Raw genomic sequence first — 27,168 nt, 5'->3', positions numbered from 1 at the left:
CAGGGGTCATTATCAGGGGCCATTATCAGGAGCCATCATCAGGGGCCATCATCAGGAGCCATCATCAGGAGCCATTATCAGGGGCCGTTTTAATGGGCCATCATTAGGGGCCATTATCAGGGACCATCATCGGGGGCCATCACCAGGGGCCATTATCAGGAGCCATCATGAGGAGCCATTATCAGGAGCCATTATCAGGAGCCATTATCGGGGGCCATTATTGGGGGCCATCATCAGGGGCCATCATCGGGGGTCATCATCGGGGGCCATTATCAGGAACCATCATCAGGAGCCATTATCAGGGGCCATCACCAGGGGCATTTATTCAGGAGCCATCATTAGGGGCCATTATCAGGGGCCACAGTGAAAGGCTGTTTAATGAAGCTTTTCTACCACATGCCCTTTGTTGGTTTAGTAACACCATCTACTTTTTTTGTGTTTTAGTGTTTTTAAATGAAGCCGGCTTCAACTTTGTGAAAAAATGCATCCATTCTGTGGAGACGCGAGGTGAGGGCTCCGATAATCTGTTCTCTGTAACACGACAACATGGAGAGTGTTCAGTTACACGACACTGGCAGATTAATATCACTGGCCTCAAAGGCAGAAATTCAGGTCACCTAAAAATTACTGTTAACCAGAGTATCGGGGACCCATTTATAGCAAACGCTGAGGGGTCCTGAAGATGCTGCTTAATGAGGCCCTTACACTGTTTATACCTGACTCTTACATATGCTAATATCCCCATAACCATAGCTATAGCGCCCGCATACGCAGTGGCAGAGTGCCCCCAATAGTAATGATTAATAGCAAGTGCCCCTAATATCAGTGAAAGCCTGAGAGAGCATAATAGTGTCAGACATAGAGTACCACAAAGTCCCAGCCATTGACAACCACCAAAAACTGTGCCAACCAATGTCCTCAATAACAGAGCTAGCCATAGAAAACCCCCAATAACCGCATCAACCACCAAAGAGTGTCTTGATAAACATGCCAACCATAGTTCCCATTAACAGTGTAAGTCACAGGGTGCTATCCAGAGAGTACCCCCAATAGCAGTGTCATGCAGAGTGTCCCCTATAACAGTGTTAGGCCTAAGCCACGCGGCGAGAAAATCGATGCGAGTGGAGTGCGATAAAACATCGCATTCCACTCGAACCAATATTAGCCTATGTGTCAGCGCACATGAGCGACTATTTTCTCAGTCCGATTAGGATGCTGCGATTGTAATGCGAGACTCTTTTCTCTCGCACCCATTCAAGTGTATGGGCGAGAGAAAAATCGCACTGCACTCCCAGTACACCGGTGTACCACGAGTGCCGAGCGAGAATGGCAATAGCCGGCAACAGAGGAGATAGGGAGATAAATCCCTCCCCTTCTCAGTGGCGGCCCTACCCTCCTCAGCACTGGTCCTCCGCTCCGCAGCGCCGGCCCATCCCTCCTCCTCAGTGCCGGCCCTCCTCCTCCCGCAGCTGAAGTCCGCTCGCACAGTCGGACCGCAGTCGCAGCGAAACTCCCATGAATGCGAGCCGAGTGTCATGCGAGCATCGCTCTAGTGCCCCGTCTGGCCCCGGCCTTAGGAAAAGAGTACCCCAAATAGCAGTGTCAGTCATAGTGTGCACCAACAACAGTGTGAGCCAGAGAATGTCCCCAATAACTGTGTAAGACATAGTGTGCACCGGTACCAATGTCAGCCAGAGAGTGTCCCCAGTTGCAGTGTCCGCCATAGAATGCAACAATAACAGCGTCCCCAATAACAGTGTCAGTGTGTCCCCTATAGCAGTGTCACAAGAGTGTCGCCAATAACAGTGTCAGACATAGTGTGCGCCAGTAACACTGTCAAGCAGAGTGTCCCCAATAGCAGTGTTCACCATAGAGTGCACCAATAACAGTGTCAGACAGTGTGTCCCCAATAACAGTGTCAAGAAGAGTGTCCCTAATAGCAGTGTCAGGCAGCGTGTCCCCAATAACAGTGTCAGGCAGAGTGTCCCCAATAACAGTGTCAGGAAGAGTGTCCCTAATAGCAGTGTCAGGCAGCATGTCCCCAATAACAGTGTCAGGAAGAGTGTCCCCAATAGCAGTGTCAGGCAGAGTGTCCCCAATAACAGTGTCAGGCAGAGTGTCCCCAATAACAGTGTCAGGCAGAGTGTCCCCAATAACAGTGTCAGGCAGAGTGTCCCCAATAACAGTGTCAGGCAGAGTGTCCCCAATAACAGTGTCAGACAGTGTCCCCAATAACAGTGTCAGGCAGAGTGTCCCCAATAACAGTGTCAGGCAGAGTGTCCCCAATAACAGTGTCAGGCAGAGTGTCCCCAATAACAGTGTCAGGCAGAGTGTCCCCAATAACAGTGTCAAGCAGCGTGTCCCCAATAACAGTGTCAGACAGTGTCCCCAATAACAGTGTCAGGAAGAGTGTCCCTAATAGCAGTGTCAAGCAGCGTGTCCCCAATAACAGTGTCAGCAGTGTCCCCAATAACAGTGTCAGGAAGAGTGTCCCTAATAGCAGTGTCAGGCAGCATGTCCCCAATAACAGTGTCAGGCAATGTCCCCAATAACAGTGTCAGGAAGAGTGTCCCCAATAACAGTGTCAGCCAGAGTGTCCCCAATAACAGTGTCAGCCAGAGTGTCCCCAATAACAGTGTCAGGCAGTGTCCCCAATAACAGTGTCAGGAAGAGTGTCCCCAATAACAGTGTCAGGCAGAGTGCCCCCAATAACAGTGTCAGCCAGAGTGCCCGCAATAACAGTGTCAGCCAGAGTGTCCCCAATAACAGTGTCAGGCAGAGTGCCCCCAATAACAGTGTCAGGAAGAGTGCCCCCAATAACAGTGTCAGGCAGAGTGCCCCCAATAACAGTGTCAGGCAGAGTGTCCCCAATAACAGTGTCAGGCAGAGTGTCCCCAATAACAGTGTCAGACAGAGTGTCCCCAATAACAGTGTCAGACAGAGTGTCCCCAATAACAGTGTCAGGCAGAGTGTCCCCAATAACAGTGTCAGGCAGAGTGTCCCCAATAACAGTGTCAGCCAGAGTGCCCCCAATAACAGTGTCAGGCAGAGTGCCCCCAATAACAGTGTCAGGCAGAGTGCCCCCAATAACAGTGTCAGGCAGAGTGTCCCCAATAACAGTGTCAGACAGAGTGTCCCCAATAACAGTGTCAGACAGAGTGTCCCCAATAACAGTGTCAGGCAGAGTGTCCCCAATAACAGTGTCAGGCAGAGTGTCCCCAATAACAGTGTCAGCCAGAGTGCCCCCAATAACAGTGTCAGGCAGAGTGCCCCCAATAACAGTGTCAGGCAGAGTGTCCCCAATAACAGTGTCAGCCAGAGTGTCCCCAATAACAGTGTCAGGCAGAGTGCCCCCAATAACAGTGTCAGGCAGAGTGCCCCCAATAACAGTGTCAGGCAGAGTGTCCCCAATAACAGTGTCAGCCAGAGTGCCCCCAATAACAGTGTCAGACAGAGTGTCCCCAATAACAGTGTCAGGCAGAGTATCCCCAATAACAGTATCAGGCAGAGAGTGTCCCCAATAACAGTGTCAGGAAGAGTGTCCCCAATAACAGTGTCAGACAGAGAGTGTCCCCAATAACGGTGTCAGGCAGAGTGTCCCCAATAACAGTGTCAGGCAGAGTGTCCCCAATAACAGTGTCAGGCAGAGTGTCCCCAATAACAGTGTCAGGCAGAGTGTCCCCAATAACAGTGTCAAGCAGCGTGTCCCCAATAACAGTGTCAGACAGTGTCCCCAATAACAGTGTCAGGAAGAGTGTCCCTAATAGCAGTGTCAAGCAGCGTGTCCCCAATAACAGTGTCAGCAGTGTCCCCAATAACAGTGTCAGGAAGAGTGTCCCTAATAGCAGTGTCAGGCAGCATGTCCCCAATAACAGTGTCAGGCAATGTCCCCAATAACAGTGTCAGGAAGAGTGTCCCCAATAACAGTGTCAGCCAGAGTGTCCCCAATAACAGTGTCAGGCAGTGTCCCCAATAACAGTGTCAGAAAGAGTGTCCCCAATAACAGTGTCAGGCAGAGTGCCCCCAATAACAGTGTCAGCCAGAGTGCCCGCAATAACAGTGTCAGCCAGAGTGTCCCCAATAACAGTGTCAGGCAGAGTGCCCCCAATAACAGTGTCAGGAAGAGTGCCCCCAATAACAGTGTCAGAAAGAGTGCCCCCAATAACAGTGTCAGGCAGAGTGTCCCCAATAACAGTGTCAGACAGAGTGTCCCCAATAACAGTGTCAGACAGAGTGTCCCCAATAACAGTGTCAGGCAGAGTGTCCCCAATAACAGTGTCAGGCAGAGTGTCCCCAATAACAGTGTCAGCCAGAGTGCCCCCAATAACAGTGTCAGGCAGAGTGCCCCCAATAACAGTGTCAGGCAGAGTGTCCCCAATAACAGTGTCAGCCAGAGTGTCCCCAATAACAGTGTCAGGCAGAGTGCCCCCAATAACAGTGTCAGGCAGAGTGCCCCCAATAACAGTGTCAGGCAGAGTGTCCCCAATAACAGTGTCAGCCAGAGTGCCCCCAATAACAGTGTCAGACAGAGTGTCCCCAATAACAGTGTCAGGCAGAGTGTCCCCAATAACAGTATCAGGCAGAGAGTGTCCCCAATAACAGTGTCAGGAAGAGTGTCCCCAATAACAGTGTCAGACAGAGAGTGTCCCCAATAACGGTGTCAGGCAGAGTGTCCCCAATAACAGTGTCAGGCAGAGTGTCCCCAATAACAGTGTCAGGCAGAGTGTCCCCAATAACAGTGTCAGACAGAGTCTTCCCAGTAACAGTGTTAATCAGAGTGCCCCCAATAACAGTGTCAGGCAGAGTGTCCCCAATAACAGTGTCAGCCAGAGTGTCCCCAATAACAGTGTCAGGCAGAGTGCCCCCAATAACAGTGTCAGGCAGAGTGCCCCCAATAACAGTGTCAGGCAGAGTGTCCCCAATAACAGTGTCAGCCAGAGTGCCCCCAATAACAGTGTCAGACAGAGTGTCCCCAATAACAGTGTCAGGCAGAGTGTCCCCAATAACAGTGTCAGGCAGAGTGTCCCCAATAACAGTATCAGGCAGAGAGTGTCCCCAATAACAGTGTCAGGAAGAGTGTCCCCAATAACAGTGTCAGGAAGAGTGTCCCCAATAACGGTGTCAGGCAGAGTGTCCCCAATAACAGTGTCAGGCAGAGTGTCCCCAATAACAGTGTCAGGCAGAGTGTCCCCAATAACAGTGTCAGACAGAGTCTTCCCAGTAACAGTGTCAGGAAGAGTGTCCCCAATAACAGTGTCAGACAGAGTCTTCCCAGTAACAGTGTTAATCAGAGTGTCCTCAATAACAGTGTCAAAAAAGTTCCCCAACAACAGTTTTTAGAGTTTCCCCAATGGCCGTGTTAGGCAGAGAGTGTCTGTGATAACCACCATTAACATAAGCAGAGAAAACAAATGCATTGTTATAAATGTGTCAGAGAGTGACCCTATAAAACACCATACAATTTAGGCGATTTCTACACATTATTTGTACACTGTACGGCTGGTGCGGTAGTAAGGACCCTCCATCCTGACATTGTGCATAATACAAAGTTCAGATCACATTTATACTCAGTCTTCCTGGTACAGATATAACTTCTGAGCGTTATATTACCTGTGCTGTCTCTTTTATACAGGTATTACTATTTTGGGACTATACCGAATTGGGGGTGTCAACTCCAAAGTCCAGAAGTTGATGAATACGGTTTTCTGTAGGTATCTTTATTGTGTACTGGAATGTAAACGGAGACTATTTATATGGTTATAATGGTGTCTAAGAAGAGATTGCTCCAGCTGAGGTTCCCTCATTTATGGTGACGCCATATAATGCTGCAATCCGCCTGTAGATAGGAGTAGAGCGACCAAACCTGAGATGTTCATTATATACAGAACTGGTCAAGAGTTTGGACACACCTGTTCATGCATCAGTTTGCCTTTTCTTAATGGAATGTGAACCTTGTAAATTCAGACTGAAGGCAGCAAAACAGCAGAGGCACACATATAGAAACCGGGTGTAAAGAATCCCTTGTGAGACAAAGCAAAAATATGTGTTGAACCTTAGATTCCTCACAGTGTCCCCCTTTTACTCTGATGACAGCAGTAAGTCATGCTGCATGATGGGCACCACAGAAGTAGAAACCATTCACTCACCTTTTTTGCCTCTCACAAAGACATGAAGGTTGATATCAAAATCTAAAATGTTTACTCCCCAGATATCCGTACAGATTTCCACTGATCTAATGTCCAGTCCTTATGTTGCCTGGTTCAAACAAATCTCTTCTTGTTTGTGGATTTCTGTTGTGTATACTTTGTAGCAATTCGACCATAAAGGCGTGTCTCTCACTATCTCCTCTGGGCAGTTGATGGTGAGATGTGTCTGAGACTTTATGTCTTCATATCATTTATTCGGGCTGCTGGCTGAGGTACTGTCAATTTGTAGTGTCTGAGGTTGGTAACTCTGATGAACTTATCCTCTGCAGCAGAGGTAATTCTTACTCTTTCTTTCCTGAGGTATGCATTATGAGAGCTAGTTTCATTATAGTGATTGATGGTTTTCATGACTACATTTGAGAATAACTTCAAGGTTCTAGTAGTTTTTTTTTTTATTGACTGAACTTCATGTCTTAAAGAGAATCTGTCACTAGATTTGTTCCCTAGAAGCTGTGTCCACCACCAGTAAGCTCTTGTATACAGCATTCTCGAATGCCAAACTACAAAAAAAAATAAGATAAACCTTCAAAATAATAAAATTTAATATTAACCGCTGCTTCTACACTAGACCACAGGGGAACATAATAATAACAACTGTCTATTCTACTCTAGATCACCAGTGAATAAAGGTTACTCTCTGTTCTATGCTAGACCACAAATCAAAAATACAGCTCTGGCAAAAATTAAGAGACCACTGCAAAATTGTCAGTTTTTCTGATTTTTCTCTCTATATTTTTGAGTAAAATGTAAATTGTTCTTGTATTCTATAAACTACTGACAAAGTCTCCGAATTTCCGAGCAATAAATTTAGTATTTATTTTCTGAAAATGAGAAATGGTCAAAATAACAAAACAATGCATTGCTTTCAGACCTCAAATAATGCAAAGAAAACAAGTTCATAATCATTTAGAAACAACAATACTAATAATGTTTTATCTCACGAAGATTCAGAAATTAATATTTTGTGGAATAACCATGATGTTTAATACCAGCTTTCATGCATCTTGGCTGCTTTCCACCAGTCTTTCACACTGCTTTTGGGTGATCTTTGCCACTCCTGGCACAAAAATTTAAGCAGTTCTTAGTTTGATGCCTTGTGAGTATCCATGTTCCTCTTGATTACATTCCAGAGGTTTTCAATGGCGTTCAGGTCTGGAGATTGGGCTGGCCATGACAGGGTTTTGATGTGGTAGTCCTTCATCCACACATTGATTGACCTAGTTGTGTGGCATTGAGCGCATCACTCATCACTAGTTACGAGTACTGAGCACTCGAGCATGGTAGTGCTCGCTCATCACTAGTTACGAGTACTGAGCACCCGAGCATGGTAGTGCTCGTGTGGCGCCCCTGACCTGGTCAGGCACCACTGAGTACTGCACCCATGCTGGGGCAGTACTTCCAGGTAATCCTAAAGGCTGGAATAGGGTGTGTACGCACAAACACATAGCAACCAGGTCTCCCACACCATGAGAGGGGACCCTTGGGCAGACCAAAGAGGGGGCTTGCCTCCACATCTCAGCAAGGGGTGTAGGGGGAGGGACTCGAAGCTAGGGTTGCAGCGGCTGTCAGGAAAGTAGGAGGAGAGCCAGTCTGGTGGCGGAGAGTGTCAGTTGCTAGCAGGCACGCGGACACGCTAGTCAGACCCTGCATGCGTAGTAGCCGTTAGCGGGGAGAACGGTTTCCAGCAAGTCAGTCAGAAAGACGCTGAGGAAGTCAGCTGGTCGAGTACGGGGACCCCTGGTGACTAGGCGCGCACGGGGAACAGGTCCCTAGAGTAGACGTCCATATATTGATCTGCTAAACCTGCCGGTGAGGGGAACCACAAGTCCCTCACCAGCCATCTAGAGTCCGAGCCTCAGCAGCAACGAGAGGGCCCATAAGGGGGATCGAGCCTGGAGCCATCTCCCTTGGTCCACGCTTCCGGCAAATGGGCCAAAAAGGGGAGAAAAGGCAGTAGCGACTTCCCTGGATGAATCCCACGGTACTTCAAGTCAGGGGTTATCCAAAACAAGAAGTGCTAGGAAGGCAAGTTAATGGCTACCCTTAAACCAGCCTGAAGGATACCTGGTTTCACCTGGTTTAATCTCAGCATCGCCCGGGTACCTCACAAAACAACAAAAGTGAGTAAACAAGTTGAAAGACACTTTGGACTGAGACTGAGTTATTCTGAGACCTGTTGTTCTACCCACCTGAGCCCCTGGGGCCAGCCTCACTCACGGGAGGCCATACCATCAGACTGCAGACTCCATCAGCCCCAGATGCTCGTTAAATCTGCAGTGGCAGTCACCCATATCCCTGACCACAAACCATGAGTGGCATCACGACTCCTACATACATAAAACTGAAATACCTGTTGCCAGAGTTACCAAAGTGGAGTCCCTGAAGGTGGAGTGAAGTCCCTGGGATGACCTCTACAGGTGGGCGACACACTCGCTCATCACTAGTTACGAGTACAGAGCACCCGAGCATGGTAGTGCTCGCTCATCACTAGTTACGAGTACTGAGCACCCGAGCATGGTAGTGCTCACTCATCACTCGTTACAAGTATTGAGCACCCGAGCATGGTAGTGCCCGCTCATCACTACTTACGAGTACTGAGCACCTGAGCATGGTAGTGTCCGCTCATCACTAGTTACGAGTACTGAGAACTTGAGCATGGTAGTGCCCGCTCATCACTAGTTACGAGTACAGAGCACCTGAGCATGGTAGTGCCCGCTCATCACTAGTTACGAGTACTGAGAACTTGAGCATGGTAGTGCCCGCTCATCACTAGTTACGAGTACTGAGAACTTGAGCATGGTAGTGCCCGCTCATCACTATTAACTACCTATTTACACCAGACCACCAGGGAATCATTATGATCACAAACAAATATTCCCTCCATTGTCTTTGACCGCAGCTGGTGACAGTAACCCCTACACTTCCTTAGACCATAGGAGATATATTCAAATTAGAGTAAAAAAAAATTGTTTTGCCTAAACTTTGCTGCTTCCCATATTCTGAGTTATACAAGAAACAATTGATATTTCTCATCATTGTTCTGCCTTGATGTGACTGCAGGATAGAGAAGGACAGGGGGCTCCTTTACTGTCCCTGATAGTAGGGAACTCTAGGCTATCTCTAACTTCAGAATTACCCCTAATGGTGGAGATGCCAAAGTCCTGTCCAGGCCTGGGTATTCTCCTGACCAGATCTAATTTGTTACCAGCCAGCATATATAGGAAGGGAGGAAAAGTGATTGGCCCCCCCACAGCATGTGATAAAAGACTAACAAGCAGCCCTATCTAATCCTATGGGTCAAGGACCGCGTCTCCCTGCACTGATCACAGACCTAAAGAAGTTAGCAGGCAGATTGCCAGAATTTGTAGACTCCACAGATCCTGATGCCGCCATGACAGTTGACGATGACTGCAAAAATCTCCTTGTGTCATGTTCTGACACAGACAATAATAAGCTTTTTGTGCAGTGTCCCGGTGATGGAGCATAGTAAATAGGATGGTCTGCGAGGTGTGATACCATTAAAGCTGTCCCCGGTAAATGCGGTCTATTCACAGACACTATTGTCCTCCGACAGTACACACCTCATTACCTGCTCCGAAAATAGCCTAATAACCGTAAAGAGCTGAAAAGACAGCGAAGACGTAGAACAACACTCGGGACAGGATGACATTGTCAGATCACACCATAAAAACCTCTTTTGGCCGGATATGGGTTTCTAAGTGAGGCACTTGTGACTTCTTGCTCTTCAAAAACGGCTTTAATGGAAACCTGGAGGAGCGAGATACTCGAAATAAAAATAGATATGGATTCATTAAGGGGTTTTTTAAACTCTGTAATAAATATTTTGTATGCCGTCTGCTAATCAGTTAGAGATGAGTCTTTCTTTAGCTCAACATTTTCCGAGATGAGTGCGACAAGATCACCTATAGTCTTTCGGGAGTTGTTTGTGCTATATGCATGGCCAACCGATGGGAATTCCAGCCTTTTCGAGGGTTTTCTTAGCATGATGCAATCAAATATTGAGATTGTAGTCAGTTAAGAGTTTAATAACAGTATCCCTGGTGGGCTAGTGTAGGGAAAGGGATACTGCAAGTATTTATGGTCCCTGGTGGTCTATGGCAGACAAGTTAATTTCACCATTTCCGGTGGTCTGGAGCTGTCTCACTGGTGGTTTAGGGCAAATAGATTAATTTCAGTTTCCCTGGTGGTCTAGTGTGGTGCAGAACAATATTCATATCTGGAGTCTAGTTATTTTCTCCTCCCCTCAGGTTCCAAAGATGTCTCTGTTTTTATAGGAAAATGCTGTTCTTTACCTTTTTGAGCCTTTTTAGAGGAAAAAAAATCATGTGTCTAAATTAGGCAAAATAGGCGCAAATGTAATTGTGAATCGGGTTTTGAGAGTCCAGGACCCCAGAAGAACTAGATATGTAGCTGAATGTGTAAAGTTCAGCAGTGTCTGATAGTAGCCGACTATTCATTCATTCTGAAATATGTTGTGATTTTTAGCTCCTAAAGCGCCTCCCGATATGGACATTGATCTAGAAATATGGGACAATAAGACCATAACAAGCGCTCTGAAGAACTACCTCAGGTGAGTGATGCCATCAGAAGTGGGGGAGATCAATTTCAGTAGCAAAAACCATAAACCATACCCCATCCTCAAAGATTTTTGGGAGGGGATGCATACCAAATATATTTATTTTCTTTATTTTTAAATTGGAAAAAGGAGGGTGATTTTAATTTTTATATATTTCTATTTTTTTTTTTTTTTTTTTTTAAATAATTTAAGTCTTTTTTTTTATTAGCTTTCACTAATTTTTTTAGTCCCTCTATGGACAGTGGTATTTACAGCTGCGATCGGTGCTAGCTCCAATCGCTGCTATTAGAGGTAGGTGCCGGCTGTAAAACACAGCCGGCGTTCACTGTGTCTGGAGCAGGCTCAGCTTCTGAGTCTGCTCCATACATCTGCACATGATTACTACGTCCTTCATCAGGTTAGGGTCAATCCTTTAGAAGTATTTTTTTTTTCAGTGACATTTGCTTTATGTTCTTCCAGATGTCTAACTGAGCCCCTTATGACCTATAAATTGCACAAGGATTTTATTCTCGCTGTCAGTAAGTATATCAATTACTTAAGCATTTTTTTTAAATCTATATATACACAAGTCCTCAAGTCCTTAACTAAATAAATATTGGTACATAAATTTATATATTTATTATTATTATTATTATTATTATTATTATTATTATTATTATTATATTAAATTAGCAAGAAAGTAAAAAGTTTGTGTGTATACAGTGTGTGTGTGTGTGTCTATATATATATATATATATATATATATATCAATTTTATTTTATATTTTTTTACTTCTGTATTATTTTTTTAAATTAGTAATTTATTTAATATTATTAATATTTTTTTATTATTGTTATATTAAATTAGCAAGTAAGTAAATGTGTGTGCATATGTATGTCTGTAAATATGTGTGTATATATATATATTTATATATATATATATATATATATAATATTGTTTGTTTATATATATATATATATATATATATATATATATATATATACACACACACACACACACACACGCAGTACAGACCAAATGTTTGCACACACCTTCTCATTCAAAGAGTTTTCTTTATTTTCATGACTCTGAAAATTGTAGATTCACATTGAAGGCATCAGAACTATGAATTAACACATGTGGAATGAAATACTTAACAAAAAGTGTGAAACAACTGAAAATATGTCTTATATTCTAGGTTCTTCAAAGTAGCCACCTTTTGCTTTGATCACTGCTTTTCACACTCTTGGCATTCTCTTGATGAGCTTCAAGAGGTGGTCACCGGAAATGGTTTTCACTTCACAGGTGTGCCCTGTCAGGTTTAATAAGTGGGATTTCTTGCCTTATGAATGGGGTTGGGACCATCAGTTGTGTTGTGCAGAAGTCTGCTGGATACACAGCTGATAAACCTACTAAATAGACTGTTAGAATTTGTATTATGGCAAGAAAAAAGCAGCTAAGTAAAGAAAAACGAGTGGCCATCATAACTTTAAGAAATGAAGGTCAGTCAGTCCAAAAAATTGGGAAAACTTTGAAAGTGTCCCCAAGTGCAGTGGCAAAAACCATCAAATGCTACAAAGAAACTGGCTCACATCAGGACCGCCCTAGGAAAGAAAGACCAAGAGTCACCTCTGCTGCAGAGGATAAGTTTATCTGAGTCACCAGCCTCAGAAATCGCAGGTTAACAGCAGCTCAGATTAGAGACCAGGTCAATGCCACACAGAGTTCTAGCAGCAGACACATCTCTAGAACAACTGTTAAGAGGAGACTTTGTGCAGCAGGCCTTCATGGTAAAATAGCTGCTAGGAAACCACTGCTAAGGACAGGCAACAAGCAGAAGAAACTTGTTTGGGCTAAAGAACACAAGGCATGGACATTAGACCAGTGGAAATCTGTGCTTTGGTCTGATGAGTCCAAATTTGAGATCTTTGGATCCAACCAACGTGTCTTTGTAGAAAAGGTGAACTGATGGACTCTACATGCCTGGTTCCCACCATGAAGCATGGAGGAGGAGGTATGATGGTGTGGGGGTGCTTTGCTGGTGACACTGTTGGGGATTTATTCAAAATTGAAGGCATACTGAACCAGCATGGCTACCACAGCATCTTGCAGCGGCATGTTATTCCATCCGGTTTGCGTTTAGTTGGACCATCATTTATTTTTCAACAGGACAATGACCTCAAACACACCTCCAGGCTGTGTAAGGACTATTTGAGTAATGGGGTGCTACACCAGATGACCTGGCCTCCACAGTCACCAGACCTGAACCCAATCGAGATGGTTTGGGGGGAGCTGGACCGCAGAGTGAAGGCAAAAGGGCCAACAAGTGCTAAGCATCTCTGGGAACTCCTTCAAGACTGTTGGAAAACCATTTCCGGTGACTACCTCTTGAAGCTCATCAAGAGAATGCCAAGAGTGTGCAAAGCAGTAATCAAAGCAAAAGGTGGCTACTTTGAAGAACCTAGAATATAAGACATATTTTCAGTTGTTTCGCACTTCTTTGTTAAGTATTTCATTCCACATGTGTTAATTCATAGCTTTGATGCCTTCAATGTGAATCTACAATTTTCAGAGTCATGAAAAAAAGGAAAACTTTTTGAATGAGGTGTGTCCAAACTTTTGGTCTGTAGTGTGTATATATATATATATATATATATATATATAACATATATATATATATATATATATATATATATATATATATATATATATATCTCACTGCAGTCTTGCAGCGCTGGGGTCCTGTGTTCAAATCCCACCAAGGACACCATCTGCAAGGAGTTTGTATGTTCTCCCAGTGTTTGCGTGGGTTTCCTCCGGGTACTCCGGTTTCCTCCCACACTCCACAGACATACAGATAGGGACTCTAGATTGTGAGCCCCAATGGGGACAGTGTTGCTAATGTATGTAAAGTGCTATTGAATTAATAGCCTTATATAAATGAATAAAATTATATATATATATATATATATATATATATATATATATATATTTATATATTTATTTATATGTAAATACATATTGTGTGTGTGTATATATATATATATACATGTTTGTCTGTGTGTGTATATATATATATTATTTTTTTATAGAGGTTCTCTAGAATACAATTATCCCATTAGGAACAGAGAGAGGACTTCACTAATCCTGAACCCTGTTGTAACAGCAGCGGTTTAGCTCCACCCTGTTGTCCGTCCTGTGACCTATTGGAAAAATCAGCTGCACATTCTTCAAATCTGCAGAGAATATGCAGCAAAACTCACATGCTTGCAGATTCTGCTGCAGATTAATTCCAGATTTCACCTTTTCTACTGCTAAAATCTTCGTCAAATATCCGCAGCAGAAATAGATCTAACATGATTTACAAATCTGCGCCTTGTACCAATTTCCGTGCAAAAGAAAAGTCTGCAGCGTTTCTTAAAATCAGATAAAACAGAGCTGTAAAATCTCATGTGTTCTCCTGATATAGTCATCCTCTGTGGATTTTATCTGCACAAATATGCCAGTAAAATCTGCAGCAATTCCATTCCTTGTGGATCCTAAAAATAAAACTCTGAGTTCAGTTCACCCCAGTTTTTTGCTGTGTGGTCGGCAAAAAATCAGCAAAATATGTGATGGCCAATGGAATGGGACATGCAAATCGATTCGCACCAACTCCACGCAGAACATTTAAGAACAAAAGACAGGCACAAATACAATAATGTATCGGGCATTTTATTTCCTCTGTTCTTTTCTCTACAGAATCGGACGACCAGAATTACAGAGTACAAGCGGTGCACGCCTTAGTCCATAAACTACCGGAGAAGAACCGAGAGATGTTGGATATCTTAATTAAACACCTCGTCAAGTAATGATCTCTTTATACATGTCTTGTACAATGGAAAGAAATCCATAAATTTGTTAATTTCAAAAATGTTTTTTTTTGTTTTTCTTCTCTACCTTTTTGAGCTTTTTGTACTTTTCTGCTTTTATGTTTTACACTGTTATTTGTGACATCGTTAGCACTCGAATGTGAAATATTCTGTATTTTGCCAGGAATCTAGTTTCTTAATATTGTAAATGTTTTTTGGCCTTGCAGGGTATCGCTGCATAGCCAACAGAATCTGATGACTGTCTCTAACCTCGGCGTGATTTTTGGTCCTACACTGATGAGAGCCCAGGAGGAAACTGTGGCTGCAATGATGAACATCAAGTTCCAGAATATTGTTGTTGAGATTCTGATAGAACATTATGAGAAGGTAATCATGTCATGATTAAATAATTAACAAGTGTATACATTCCACAAAAACTCCGAACCTTTTCTCGAGTTCCGACCAAGATTCTCATAGAGGTTCTCCACCTGGTTGTCCTCCTTGCTTTTCCCAAGAGTATGAGCATGGGTAGACCTTCGACTCATGTGTAAAATCAGCAGGACTATGCATGGGTCGAGTAAAGGAAGACTAGTTAACTAAATTATTCCCATCATTGTTCATTGCAGGCGATATGGATGGATGATTGGAGCTCTCGATGATTGAATGTCACACTAGGTACGGGGAAATGTCAAGCGAAAGGGAATAGGAACCTTGTGTCTAGGGAAGGGGGAGATGGTGTCCCCTGACCAAACCTTCCGCTGGTTCCTGGGGTCCTTCACCACCCAGATAGGTTTTGCAGCTATGTGCCTAGCCGGATACCTGACCCTAGGTATCCCTAATGCTGGACCCTAAATAGGGAATTTGCCGGATGAGCTCTTCATCATCCCCACTAAACACTAGATAAGACACAAGGAGGACACACACGGGCAGAAAATGTATGAACTACTTATCTGCAGATGACTTGGGTAGAAGTTCAGCCAAGTTTCAGCAACAAAACTACAGACTGGTATAAACCACCTGCTTCTAACCAGAGCATTAATGAACTGATAATATCACCAGCACAAGGCCAGGGAAGATGGGAGTATTTAGGCACATGGACAATACTGATAATCAGCAGGTGGATGGAAGGAGGGCTCTGCTGGGTCCAAAAGGGGAAGAGATGAAAATCCAGCAGGAAACCTATCTAATACAATGAATACTAATAGCAGGAATAATAGAAAGTCAGGGAGCATTTTGCGCAGCCAAACACTGTGACCTTCCATTACCAGAAACCACAAAACTGTCTGTCATTTGTGACATTGCAAACATGATAAAAAAAATGTTTGTAGGAAAATTAGGTGACATATCCTTGGTTGAACCAACTTCATTAGTCTTGAAATGTCCCTATAATTCTGTACACCATGGAAAAACCTAAAAACTACGCTGGGTGTTACAAATGCAGCGGCAATTAAAAATGCATGGGTCCAAATTTAAGTAGTAGGGCCGTCTTGGTAAATTGGCTACATTGGCATCAGAACCATAGAGTCGGAAAGATGCCCTATATTTTGAATAGCATGGACATTTGTTCCAGTTTTGGTTAAGGACCCCTAAATCCCGAAAAAGTCAGAAAAGTCATGGTAACTGGTGTAGAATATATGAATTCAAGAAGAAAGAAGTATACCAAAAAAAAGGGATCACCAGACAATAGTATAGGCAAAATACAAAATACAAAATCTTTATTTATAAAGCACAGAGCACATGAGAACACACCAATTGCATAAGTAAGACACACAAAGAATACTTAAAAACACTAAAATACGTCGACTGACGTGAAAACGAAGACAGAGCCCTCAAATAATATAATGACAAATAATAAATTATATGAAAACCCTCTGCGACAGAAGATAATGGGTAACAGTACTGAATCAGGTAGCAAAAAGAGGGAGGCCATAACAGAACAATAGGCGAATGAATACAGATACATATATATCCACAGAGGGCACAATAAATGGCGCCAAATTTGTAGATGTATATACAAATTTAAGCTGATATTAGTGGTATCTATATATATAATTGCCTTATTCTGTCTGTCTGTCTGTCTGTCATGCTCCAAAATTGTGTCCTTACGGTGACACAAAGCTGATTGGCCGCTGGGCTCGCCATGGCCCCGCCCCCCCACGGATTGGCCGCTCGCCAAGGCTGCGCCCCCACACGGATTGGCCAGCCGCTCGCCCAGGCTCCGCCCCCCCCACAGATTGGCCTCTCGCCCCGGCACCCTGCAGGCATTGGCAACTCGGCCACGCCACGCCCCGCCCCCCTCACGCAATGCACGCTAGCTCTGGCCCCCCCCCCCCCCCGCGCATTCCCCGATCTGACACGGTCACGGAGCCACGACTCCCAGGTGAGTACTGTACTCCCCCCCCCCCCCCCCCCCCGGGAGCCCACATCAGCATACGCCGCCAACCCAGCCGACACTTACCCTCGCATTGCTGGCCTTGTCGCCGTATGCTGGTGTGGGCTCCAGTGCGAGCGGGGGACGGGATACGTTGGTAACCATGCTAGCATAGTTACCAGCGCATCAAGGTCCTGCAGCGGCGGAACATCCACACGCACACACATAACAGCACACACACACACACATCAGATCTCACTCACTCTCACACACACACACATCACACACACATCACATCGCATCCACACACTCACAGCATCCGGCGATATCGCTTGCTTCTCGGCCTCGATACTGTGCTGTTGTGACCTTCCAGGACCTGCCGGAGGATCACATGGCCAGAAGCATGTGCTATCTCCGGATATTGTGAGTATGAGCGCGTATGTGTAATATCGCCAATGTGTGTGTGTGTGAGTGTATGCGATCGGGTGTGTGTGAGTGTATGCGATCGGGTGGGTGTGAGTGTATGCGATCGGGTGGGTGTGAGTGTATGCGATCGGGTGGGTGTGTGTGTGTGTGAGTGTATACGATCGGATCTGTGAGTGTCGGCAGAGGAGCACGGCGTGCTGGAGGAGGCTGGGAGGAGAGAGGCTGATCCTGGGGAAGGCTGGGAGGGTGGAGGCTGAGAGAAGAGAGGCTGATGTTGGGGGAGGCTGAGGCTGGGGTAGGCTGGGAGAGAGGCTGATGCTGCGGGCACAGAGGCTGATGCTGCGGTCACAGAGGCTGATGCTGCGGGCACAGAGGATGATGCTGCGGGCACAGAGGCTGATGCTGTGGGCAGAGAGGCTGATGCTGCGGGCAGAGAGGCTGATGCTGCGGGCACAGAGGCTGATGCTGCGGGCAGAGAGGCTGATGCTGCGGGCAGAGAGGCTGATGCTGCGGGCATAGAGGCTGATGCTGCGGGCATAGAGGCTGATGCTGCGGGCACAGAGGCTGATGCTGCGGGCAGCATGGGGGATGGAGCACGTTTGGGAGTACGCAGCATGGCGGATGGAGCACGTTTGGGAGTGCGCAGCATGGCGGATGGACCACGTTTGGGAGTGCGCAGCATGGCAGATGGAGCACGTTTGGGAGTGCGCAGCATGGCGGATGGAGCACGTTTGGGAGTGCGCAGCATGGCGGATGGAGCACGTTTGGGAGTGCGCAGCATGGCGGATGGAGCACGATGGGGGGTGCGCAGCTTAGGGGATGGAGCACGATGGGGGGTGCGCAGCTTAGGGGATGGAGCACGATGGGGGGTGCGCAGCTTGGGGGATTGAGCACGATGGGGGGTGCGCAGCATGGGGGATGGAGCACGATGGGAGGTGCACACCTCCCCCCAACACACACACACACGTGCACTGCACAACTCACACACACTGGGAAACACAAACACCGCCCTACACAGACACCCACACACACAGACAACGCTGCACACACACAACACCCAACACACAAACACCGCGGCATACATAAATATACGCACATACCGCGCAACACACACACTGCACAAAACATACCTTCCCCCAAAACACACCACACACACACACACACACTGGGAAACACAAACACCGCCCTACACAGACACCCACACACACAGACAACGCTGCACACACACAACACCCAACACACAAACACCGCGGCATACATAAATATACGCACATACCGCGCAACACACACACTGCACAAAACATACCTTCCCCCAAAACACACCACACACACACACACACACACTGGGAAACACAAACACCGCCCTACACAGACACCCACACACACAGACAACGCTGCACACACACAACACCCAACACACAAACACCGCGGCATACATAAATATACGCACATACCGCGCAACACACACACTGCACAAAACATACCTTCCCCCAAAACACACCACACACACACAAACCGCGCAACACACACACACACACAAAGCTACAGACACACAGCGCTCCACAAACAACGCAACACACGCAACACACACTGCACAAAACATACCTCCCCCCAAAACACACACAAACCACGCAACACACACACAATGCTACAGACACACAGCGCTCCACAAACAACGCAACACACGCAACACACACAACGCAACACACAAACAACACCGCTCTCACCCCCCGCCACACCCAGACAACACCCAGAACATGTACAGCGCCCTACACAAACACTTGGTAACTACACACAACAACATCTCTATATATATATATATAACAAAAATCATACATGAACTACACAATACGTAAATTCTAGAATACCCGATGCGTAGAATCGGGCCACCTTCTAGTAATAGCTATAAACAGATTGGCAAAATGATGTTCAACAGTTCCTTAGATAATAATAATAAAAAATAATAATAAATGCACTCTCGCCTAAATAGTCTAAGAATATAATCTATAAATATACAGATTGCCACATATGTCCCTTCAGGGACAAAAGGTACAGTGTGAAATCACAGAGAAAACCATCCAGGTTAAACTGTGTCACAGTTGTATTATGTTAAAGACACATTATCTTAGCAGACTGGTATATACAGTGATGGAAGTTGATCTATTTAGGCGAGAGTGCATTTATTATTATTTTTTATTATTATTATCTAAGGAACTGTTGAACATCATTTTGCCAATCTGTTTATAGCTATTATACCACTAATATCAGCTTAAATTTGTATATACATCTACGAATTTGGCGCCATTTATTGTGCCCTCTGTGGATATATATGTATCTGTATTCATTCGCCTATTGTTCTGTTATGGCCTCCCTCTTTTTGCTACCTGATTCAGTACTGTTACCCATTATCTTCTGTCGCAGAGGGTTTTCATATAATTTATTATTTGTCATTATATTATTTGAGGGCTCTGTCTTCGTTTTCACGTCAGTCGACGTATTTTAGTGTTTTTAAGTATTCTTTGTGTGTCTTACTTATGCAATTGGTGTGTTCTCATGTGCTCTGTGCTTTATAAATAAAGATTTTGTATTTTGTATTTTGCCTATACTATTGTCTGGTGATCCCTTTTTTTTTGGTATACTTCTTTCTTCTTGAATTCTTGCCTTGTCCAGTATACCAGGAGATCCCAGTGGGTGGTGCCCTTCCTCCTCTTTGTTTCAATGGTGTAGAATATATGTATATTTTTTTCCACAAATTGGTGGAAATTAACAATGACCAAAAGGATTCACAGGGCCTTGATCTAGCAACCATGTTGGTAGTCTTTGCCCATTGACTAGAGCCTTTCAAAACTCCTTTCTGAAGGTTTCCTCAGCACCTCTTCTGAGTAGTAGGCCCGTCTTGCGTAAGATGACATCCCATCAGGCCTACCAATAAAAGAGGTGTTGAGGATGCCGGCAGGTAGGGCTCGTAGAAATATTTTTCATCTTTAGATCAGATATTGGCCTAGATTAGTAGGAAAACGTACTAGGTTTGAGGAAGATCATAAACTATTTTTGACCAAAACCAGTCATCTACTACGTGAAGAAAGAATGCATCCTTATGAGCGCAGGATTTCACAAACTTACCTGACCTGTTTACATAAAAAAGCCCATGAAGGGGTTAAGATAAATAAAACTGGTTAAAACGCCAGAAAGAAACTTTTCATTAGAGGACATTGAAAGCTCTCAGTCCACAGACCGGCACCGAGAATCACAGCAGGAGGCCACTTACCGATGGAAGAAATTAGTTTGGTGACAAAAGATTGTGTTTTCTAAAGCAACAAACTGAAGACCCCTGCTGTCCCCATAATAAAGACAAATAAATGACCACAAACGCCAGAACGGGAGCGTTTACTGTGTTCAGCAAGACACAAAGATTCTCAATTTCCACATTCCGAGGACTCTCCTGCTATCTCCTGCTATTTCATGGCTCCTTTTTTACCTTGTCTTGAATTAGGTTAAAGTTATACATTTCCACATCCTTAAAGGGGGGTTGTACACTACTAGGACAACACCTTCTCAAATGCTAGATTCTGCAATGTAAAATTAAACTACCCTATACTAGTCTCCCGTACCGGCGCTCTTCCAACGTTGTCAGCACTGGGTCTCCCGAGGCTCGAGGGACATTATTACTAGGGATGATCGAATACCTCAAATATTCGGCTCCGCAAATATTTTCCGAATCTGTCGCTGCTATTCGACTATTCGCAAATATTCGATGCGCAGTGTAAGTCTATGGGAAACCCGAATAACAACTATTCGGGCTTCCCATAGACTTAGGCTGGGGCCACACGGGGCACTAGTGCGATCCTCGCATGACACTTGGCTCCTGCTGGCAGCATAGCAGGAGCCGAGTGTCAGGCGAGTGTCACTGTGACTGAGGTCCGACTGTGCGAGCGGACATCAGCTATGGAGGGCGGGCAGGCTCTGTGGAGGGGCGGGCAGGCGCTGCGGAGGGGAGGGAGGGATTTATCTCCCTCTCTTCTCCGTAGCCGGCTATTGCTATTCTCGCACTGCACTCATGGTACACTGGTGTACCGCGAGTGCAGTGCGATTTTTCTCTCGCCTCATAGACTTGAATGGGTGTGAGAGAAAGAGACTCGCATTACAATCGCGGCATGCTATGATTGTTTTCTCGGTCCGATTAGGGCTGAGAAAATAATCGCTCATGTGCGCTGACACATAGGCTAATAATATTTATCGCGCTCCACTCACACCATTTTTCTCGCCGTGTGGTTAAAGCCTTACATTGCGCATCAGCGACCTATTCGTTGGATATTCGCGAAGCTGAATAATTGAGGTATTCCATCATCCCTAATTATTACGCCACGTGAGCCTGGCAGCCAATCAGCGGCCGCTGTGGAGCAGCTCTTCTCTCACTTCCTTTGCATGAACCTCGGATGTCCGGGGGACGTTAAGAGCACCGCAGCCTATTACCGGCCACTCAGCAAGTATGGTATGAATATACACAGACTAATCAATGGCACCACAAAAACTACCTCCAAAAATGAAGTTTATGCACAGCAATGTCAAAATGATATTGCTGTGCACATGTTCCGTGTTTTGTTATTTCTTCAGGGGTCGGAAACCATGAAGCAGTTAAAAGAAGTAACATGTTCATTAAGGATGAGCGAATACTACCATGCTCGGGTACTCAGTACTGGTAAACAGCCGTTAATTCTCAGACTGGTGCAATTTGAGTACCCGAGTATAATGAAAGTCAATGGGAAACTCGAACATGTTTACGAAAGATTTCCCGGAAAAATGCCTGAGTTCCCCTCTGACTTCCATTATACTCAGGTTGCGCCCATCCAAGCATCCAACTGCTCGTTACGACTACCGCGCATTGTAGTGCCCACTCATCACTCATCACTATGTTTGCAGGATTTTCTGCAGTCATATGAATTTTATCAAACTTATTGGTGATAAATCTTGTTTTTTCTATTTTTATAGATTTTTCACACAGCTCCAGATCCAAATGTGCCACTTCCTCAGGTTCAACCGCGTTCGATTTCTAAACGAACGAGAGCCATCTGCCTTTCTACAGGACCCAGGAAGCCTAAAGGGAGGTACACGCCATGTCTTGCGGATCATGACAGTGAGTATTCTCCAACTTTCTCCCTTTCACCCAAACAACACTTTTTTTTATTATTTTAGTGGTTTTATCATTATTTCATTTGGGTCATTTTTTTGTCTCATTTTTTGGTGTTTTTCGTCTGTTTTCCATTTTCGTCTCTCTTTTAAAGTCTAGTTTATGTTCACTTTTTTAATGTTTGTCTTTGTATACACGATATGGCATTACCAATTTTTTTGGTTGATTTATCAATTGCGCTTTTTAAAAACTTGCAACATTTTTGTGCAAATGTGTTTGTCTCCTCTTGGAGTGATTATATGTACGCCTGCAATTTTGAGCAAATTTTGCGTTTTAGCAAAACATGATTTCACAAAAAAAATAATAAAACTGTTAAAAGATAGCAATAAATAGCATTTTAGATTTTTCAGATTTAAAAAACAAAACAAAAAGAAAACAAAAACAAAAACCAACGCCCTCCTTCCACTGGAAATGCTTTGTTTATGGCTGACTGTATGTGGGTGGAGAGCTAGACTGCCAAATCATTGAGTTCCATTATACTGGATACTTGATTTGAGCACATCAAAGCATGTGACCTGCCCGACGCGCGTATCAGGCACCTGAGCATTTTAATGCTGGCTCATCTTTAGTTAAGAGCAGTTGGATGCTCGGATGGACACTACTCATGTACAGAAGAAGATGGAAGTCAATGGGAAATTCGAGCATTTTTCCAAGAAATCTTCTAGAAAAATACTCAAGTTTTCCACTGACTTCCATCATACTCGATACTCAAGTCACGCCCATTCGAGTATCCAACTGCTCATTAGGAGTACATAGCAGCTGAGCATGGTAGTGCTCACTCATCACTAGTTACGAGTACTGAGCATGGTAGTGCTCGCTCATCACTAGTTATGAGTACTGAGCACCTGAGCATGGTAGTGCCCACTCATCACTAGTTACAAGTACTGAGCACCCGAGCATGGTAGTGCTCGCTCATCACTAGTTACGAGTACTGAGTACCCGAGCATGGCAGTGCTCACTCATCACTAGTTACAAGTACTGAGCACCCGAGCATGGTAGTGCTCGCTCATCACTAGTTACGAGTAGTTAGCACCTGAGCATGGTAGTGCTTGCTCATCACTAGTTACGAGTACTAAGCACCCGAGCATGGTAGTGCCCGCTCATCACTAGTTACGAGTACAGAGCACCCGAGCATGGTAGTGGCCACTCATCACTAGTTACGAGTACTGAACATGGTAGTCCCGCTCATCACTAGCTAGGAGTAATGAGCACCAGAACATGGTAGTGCCCACTCATCATTAGTTACGAGTACTGAGCATGGTAGTGTTCGCTCATCATTAGTTACAAGCACCCGAGCATGGTAGTGCCCGCTCATCACTAATTAACATGTTATTTCTTTTTACTGCTTCATAGTTTCCCAACCCTGAAGAAATAATGAAAGATGGAACATTTGCACAGCAATGTCATTTTGACATTGCTGTGCATAATCTTTTTTTTGGCTGCACTTTTTGCTGTGTTTTAAGTGGGTTTTTTGCGGAATCTCCCTCTAAAAGATATTGTGTGCACGTATCCATCGGCTGTGTTCACAGTTTGTGTATTTATTTGGGGTGAATTGCTTTTAACTTAACGTGGGTAGTGTTCACTTTATGTTTTTTTTTATACCTTTACTTTTTCTCCGCAGGTGACTCTTACAGCAGCAGTCCAACGAGTACCCCAATGGGTAGTGTTGAGTCTTTGTCTTCGCATTCCTCAGAGCAAAACATCAACTCAAGGTGTGCATCATCCCCGCAAAGAGACAAGAAGGGAGGAGGAATTCCCTGGGTCACCTCCACCCCATCATCTAATGGTCAGAAGGGTTCTAGTCTGTGGACCACAAGTCCCGAGTCCAGTTCCAAAGAAGACGCCTCCAAAACTGACGTGGAGTCAGATTGCCAGAGCGTGTCTTCTGTTACAAGCCCGGGGAACATTTCTCCTCCGATTGACCTGACCAAGAAAGGACATTATGACCTGTCTGGGCACAAGCTCTCTGCTGCATCTTCTCTGCGCTCCTTACCTTCCACAGAAGGTAGCTAAAGTCTCTTTTCCTTGTCCCAAAGATTGAGATGTTGACATTTTCAGCTCAGAGACTTTGACCTTGCACAATTTCCATTTGATCTGTACAATTTTTGAAGAGTAATTTCTAATGGAAATGCCTTATTAAATTAAATCCACTAAATTCATCTTCCAACAAATTGTTTTAGCCAGATTTCGAGTGGTCAAAAATTTCCAAATGGAAGAGTCGTGCAAAAAGACTTCTGCAGTCTCCACTTCTGTGACCAGTATCCTTGGCCCCTGCTCTTTTTGAGCCTGTAACATCATTACATTGCGGGGCTTTGTAAGCGCAAGAGCATTCCGGGCATAGAAGTGAAGACAGTGCTGGTCCGGCCAACCACATAGGACTCAATTGAACACCAAACCAAGGCATCACACATCTTGTTTACTCAACTATACCAAATGGGTTTTTGATTTCCATCAACCACCATGGCCGTTCCAAGAGCTAACAAAGTTCTGACGGGCTGCAATTCACATCACAACCACTAGGTGGTCACATATAGACACTTATAGCATATACATTTCATATTTTGTTTCCACACAGTCATATCTATAATATAAAGCTGAGTGTATGTATGTGTGTATGTGTGCATGTCTGCTAAAGGAATCCGCACCGTCACATTTACAATCACAAAATTTTACTCAGACACCCAATGTGAATCAGGGAAGGTCATAGACTATGTTTTGAGGGTAAAATTTAACCCCACGCTTTACAGTTATTCACCAAAAAACCTGCTTACATTGTCAATGGAGCTTTGAGCTGCAGGTCATTAATAGGAGCTGTGATTGGTTGCTATAGGCAACGAAGGACATTCTTAGTATAAGAAGATTATGTGTGAAGTAGTATGATTTCTGTGGAGAGAGAGGCAGAGAGAGACAGAGAGAGGCAGACGGACAGAGAGACAGAGAGAGAGAGACAGACAGCGACAACGAGACAGACAAAGCAAGAGACTAACAGAAAGGCAGATGGACAGAGAGAAAGACAGACAGGCAAAGAGAGAGACACAGAGAGCAAGACAGTCAGACAGCGACAGAGAGACAGACAAAGCATGAAACTGACAGAGAGGCAGATGGACAGAGAGAAAGACAGACAGGCAAAGAGAGAGACACAGAGAGCAAGACAGTCAGACAGCGACAGAGAGACAGACAAAGCATGAAACTGACAGAGAGGCAGATGGACAGAGAGAAAGACAGACAGGCAAAGAGAGAGACACATAGAGAGAGCGAGACACAGAGAGACAGAGTGAAAGAGAGAGACAGAGAGAGAGAGACAGTCAGACAGCTACAGAGAGACAGACCAAGCAAGAGACTGACAGAGAGGCAGATGGACAGAGAGAGACAGAGAGAAAGACAGACAGGAAAAAAGAGAGACACAGAAAGACAGAGAGAGACACAGAGAGACAGAGAGAGACAGAGAGAAAGACAGACAGGAAAAAAGAGAGACACAGAGAGACACAGAGAGACACAGAGAGACAGAGAGAGACAGAGAGAGAGAGAGACAAGGAAAGAGACATGGAAAGAGACAGAGAGAAAGATAGAGAGGGAGAGTGGGAGAGAGACAGGTACTATCCGGGACAATGCCGAGTACTACATCTAGTCTAATATATAAAGCTAATATATAAAGCTGAATGTATGTATGTGTGTGTGTGTGTGTGTGTGTGTGTGTGTGTGTATGTATGCCCGCTAAAGGAATCCGCACCGTCGCATGTACAATCACGAAATTTTGCACAGACGCCTCATGTGACTCAGGGAACGTCATAGACTATGTTTTGACGGGAAAATGTAACCCCGCGCTTTACCTGATTCCATTAAAGTCTATGGAGCTGGGAGCTACAGGTCATTAATAGCAGCTGTGATTGGTTGCTATAGGAACAAAGGACATTCATAGTATAAGAAGCTCATGTGTGAGGTAATATGATGTCGGTGGGGAGATGGATAGAGAGACAGACAAGGAAAGATACAGAGAGAGTCCGAGACAGACAAGGAAAGAGTCCGAGACAGACAAGGAAAGAGTCCGAGACAGACAAGGAAAGAGTCCGAGACAGACAAGGAAAGAGTCCGAGACAGACAAGGAAAGAGTCCGAGACAGACAAGGAAAGAGTCCGAGACAGACAAGGAAAGAGTCCGAGACAGACAAGGAAAGAGTCCGAGACAGACAAGGAAAGAGTCCGAGACAGACAAGGAAAGAGTCCGAGACAGACAAGGAAAGAGTCCGAGACAGACAAGGAAAGAGTCCGAGACAGACAAGGAAAGAGTCCGAGACAGACAAGGAAAGAGTCCGAGACAGACAAGGAAAGAGTCCGAGACAGACAAGGAATGAGTTCGAGACAGACAAGGAAAGAGTCCGAGACAGACGGGGAAAGAGACAGATGGTGGAAAGAGACAGAGACAGGCGGGGAATGAGACAGACAGACAGAGACAGACATGGATAGAGACAGACACACAGAGACAGACAGGGAAAGAGACAGACAGACACACAGAGACTGGGAGAGAGACAGTTACTAACCCAGGAAACGCTG

The 27,168-nt window shown here is 44.9% G+C and overlaps 1 protein-coding gene across 1 annotated transcript in view; it reads left to right on the top strand.

Annotated features, from left to right (window-relative positions):
- The window catches only part of ARHGAP42 (Rho GTPase activating protein 42), a 501,254-nt gene that overhangs the window by 458,161 nt on the left and 15,925 nt on the right, over positions 1 to 27,168 (top strand). Inside the window, exons 13-20 of the mRNA XM_075337479.1 lie at positions 445 to 507; positions 5,633 to 5,707; positions 10,713 to 10,797; positions 11,263 to 11,321; positions 14,524 to 14,629; positions 14,861 to 15,020; positions 22,420 to 22,564; positions 24,240 to 24,623. Coding sequence (XP_075193594.1) covers positions 445 to 507; positions 5,633 to 5,707; positions 10,713 to 10,797; positions 11,263 to 11,321; positions 14,524 to 14,629; positions 14,861 to 15,020; positions 22,420 to 22,564; positions 24,240 to 24,623 — 1,077 coding nt within the window. The remainder of the gene's footprint in view (positions 1 to 444; positions 508 to 5,632; positions 5,708 to 10,712; positions 10,798 to 11,262; positions 11,322 to 14,523; positions 14,630 to 14,860; positions 15,021 to 22,419; positions 22,565 to 24,239; positions 24,624 to 27,168) is intronic.

Source organism: Anomaloglossus baeobatrachus, chromosome 2, assembly GCF_048569485.1.
Source record: "Anomaloglossus baeobatrachus isolate aAnoBae1 chromosome 2, aAnoBae1.hap1, whole genome shotgun sequence".
NCBI lineage: Eukaryota > Metazoa > Chordata > Amphibia > Anura > Aromobatidae > Anomaloglossus > Anomaloglossus baeobatrachus.
This window is presented reverse-complemented; position numbering and strand designations above follow the sequence as displayed.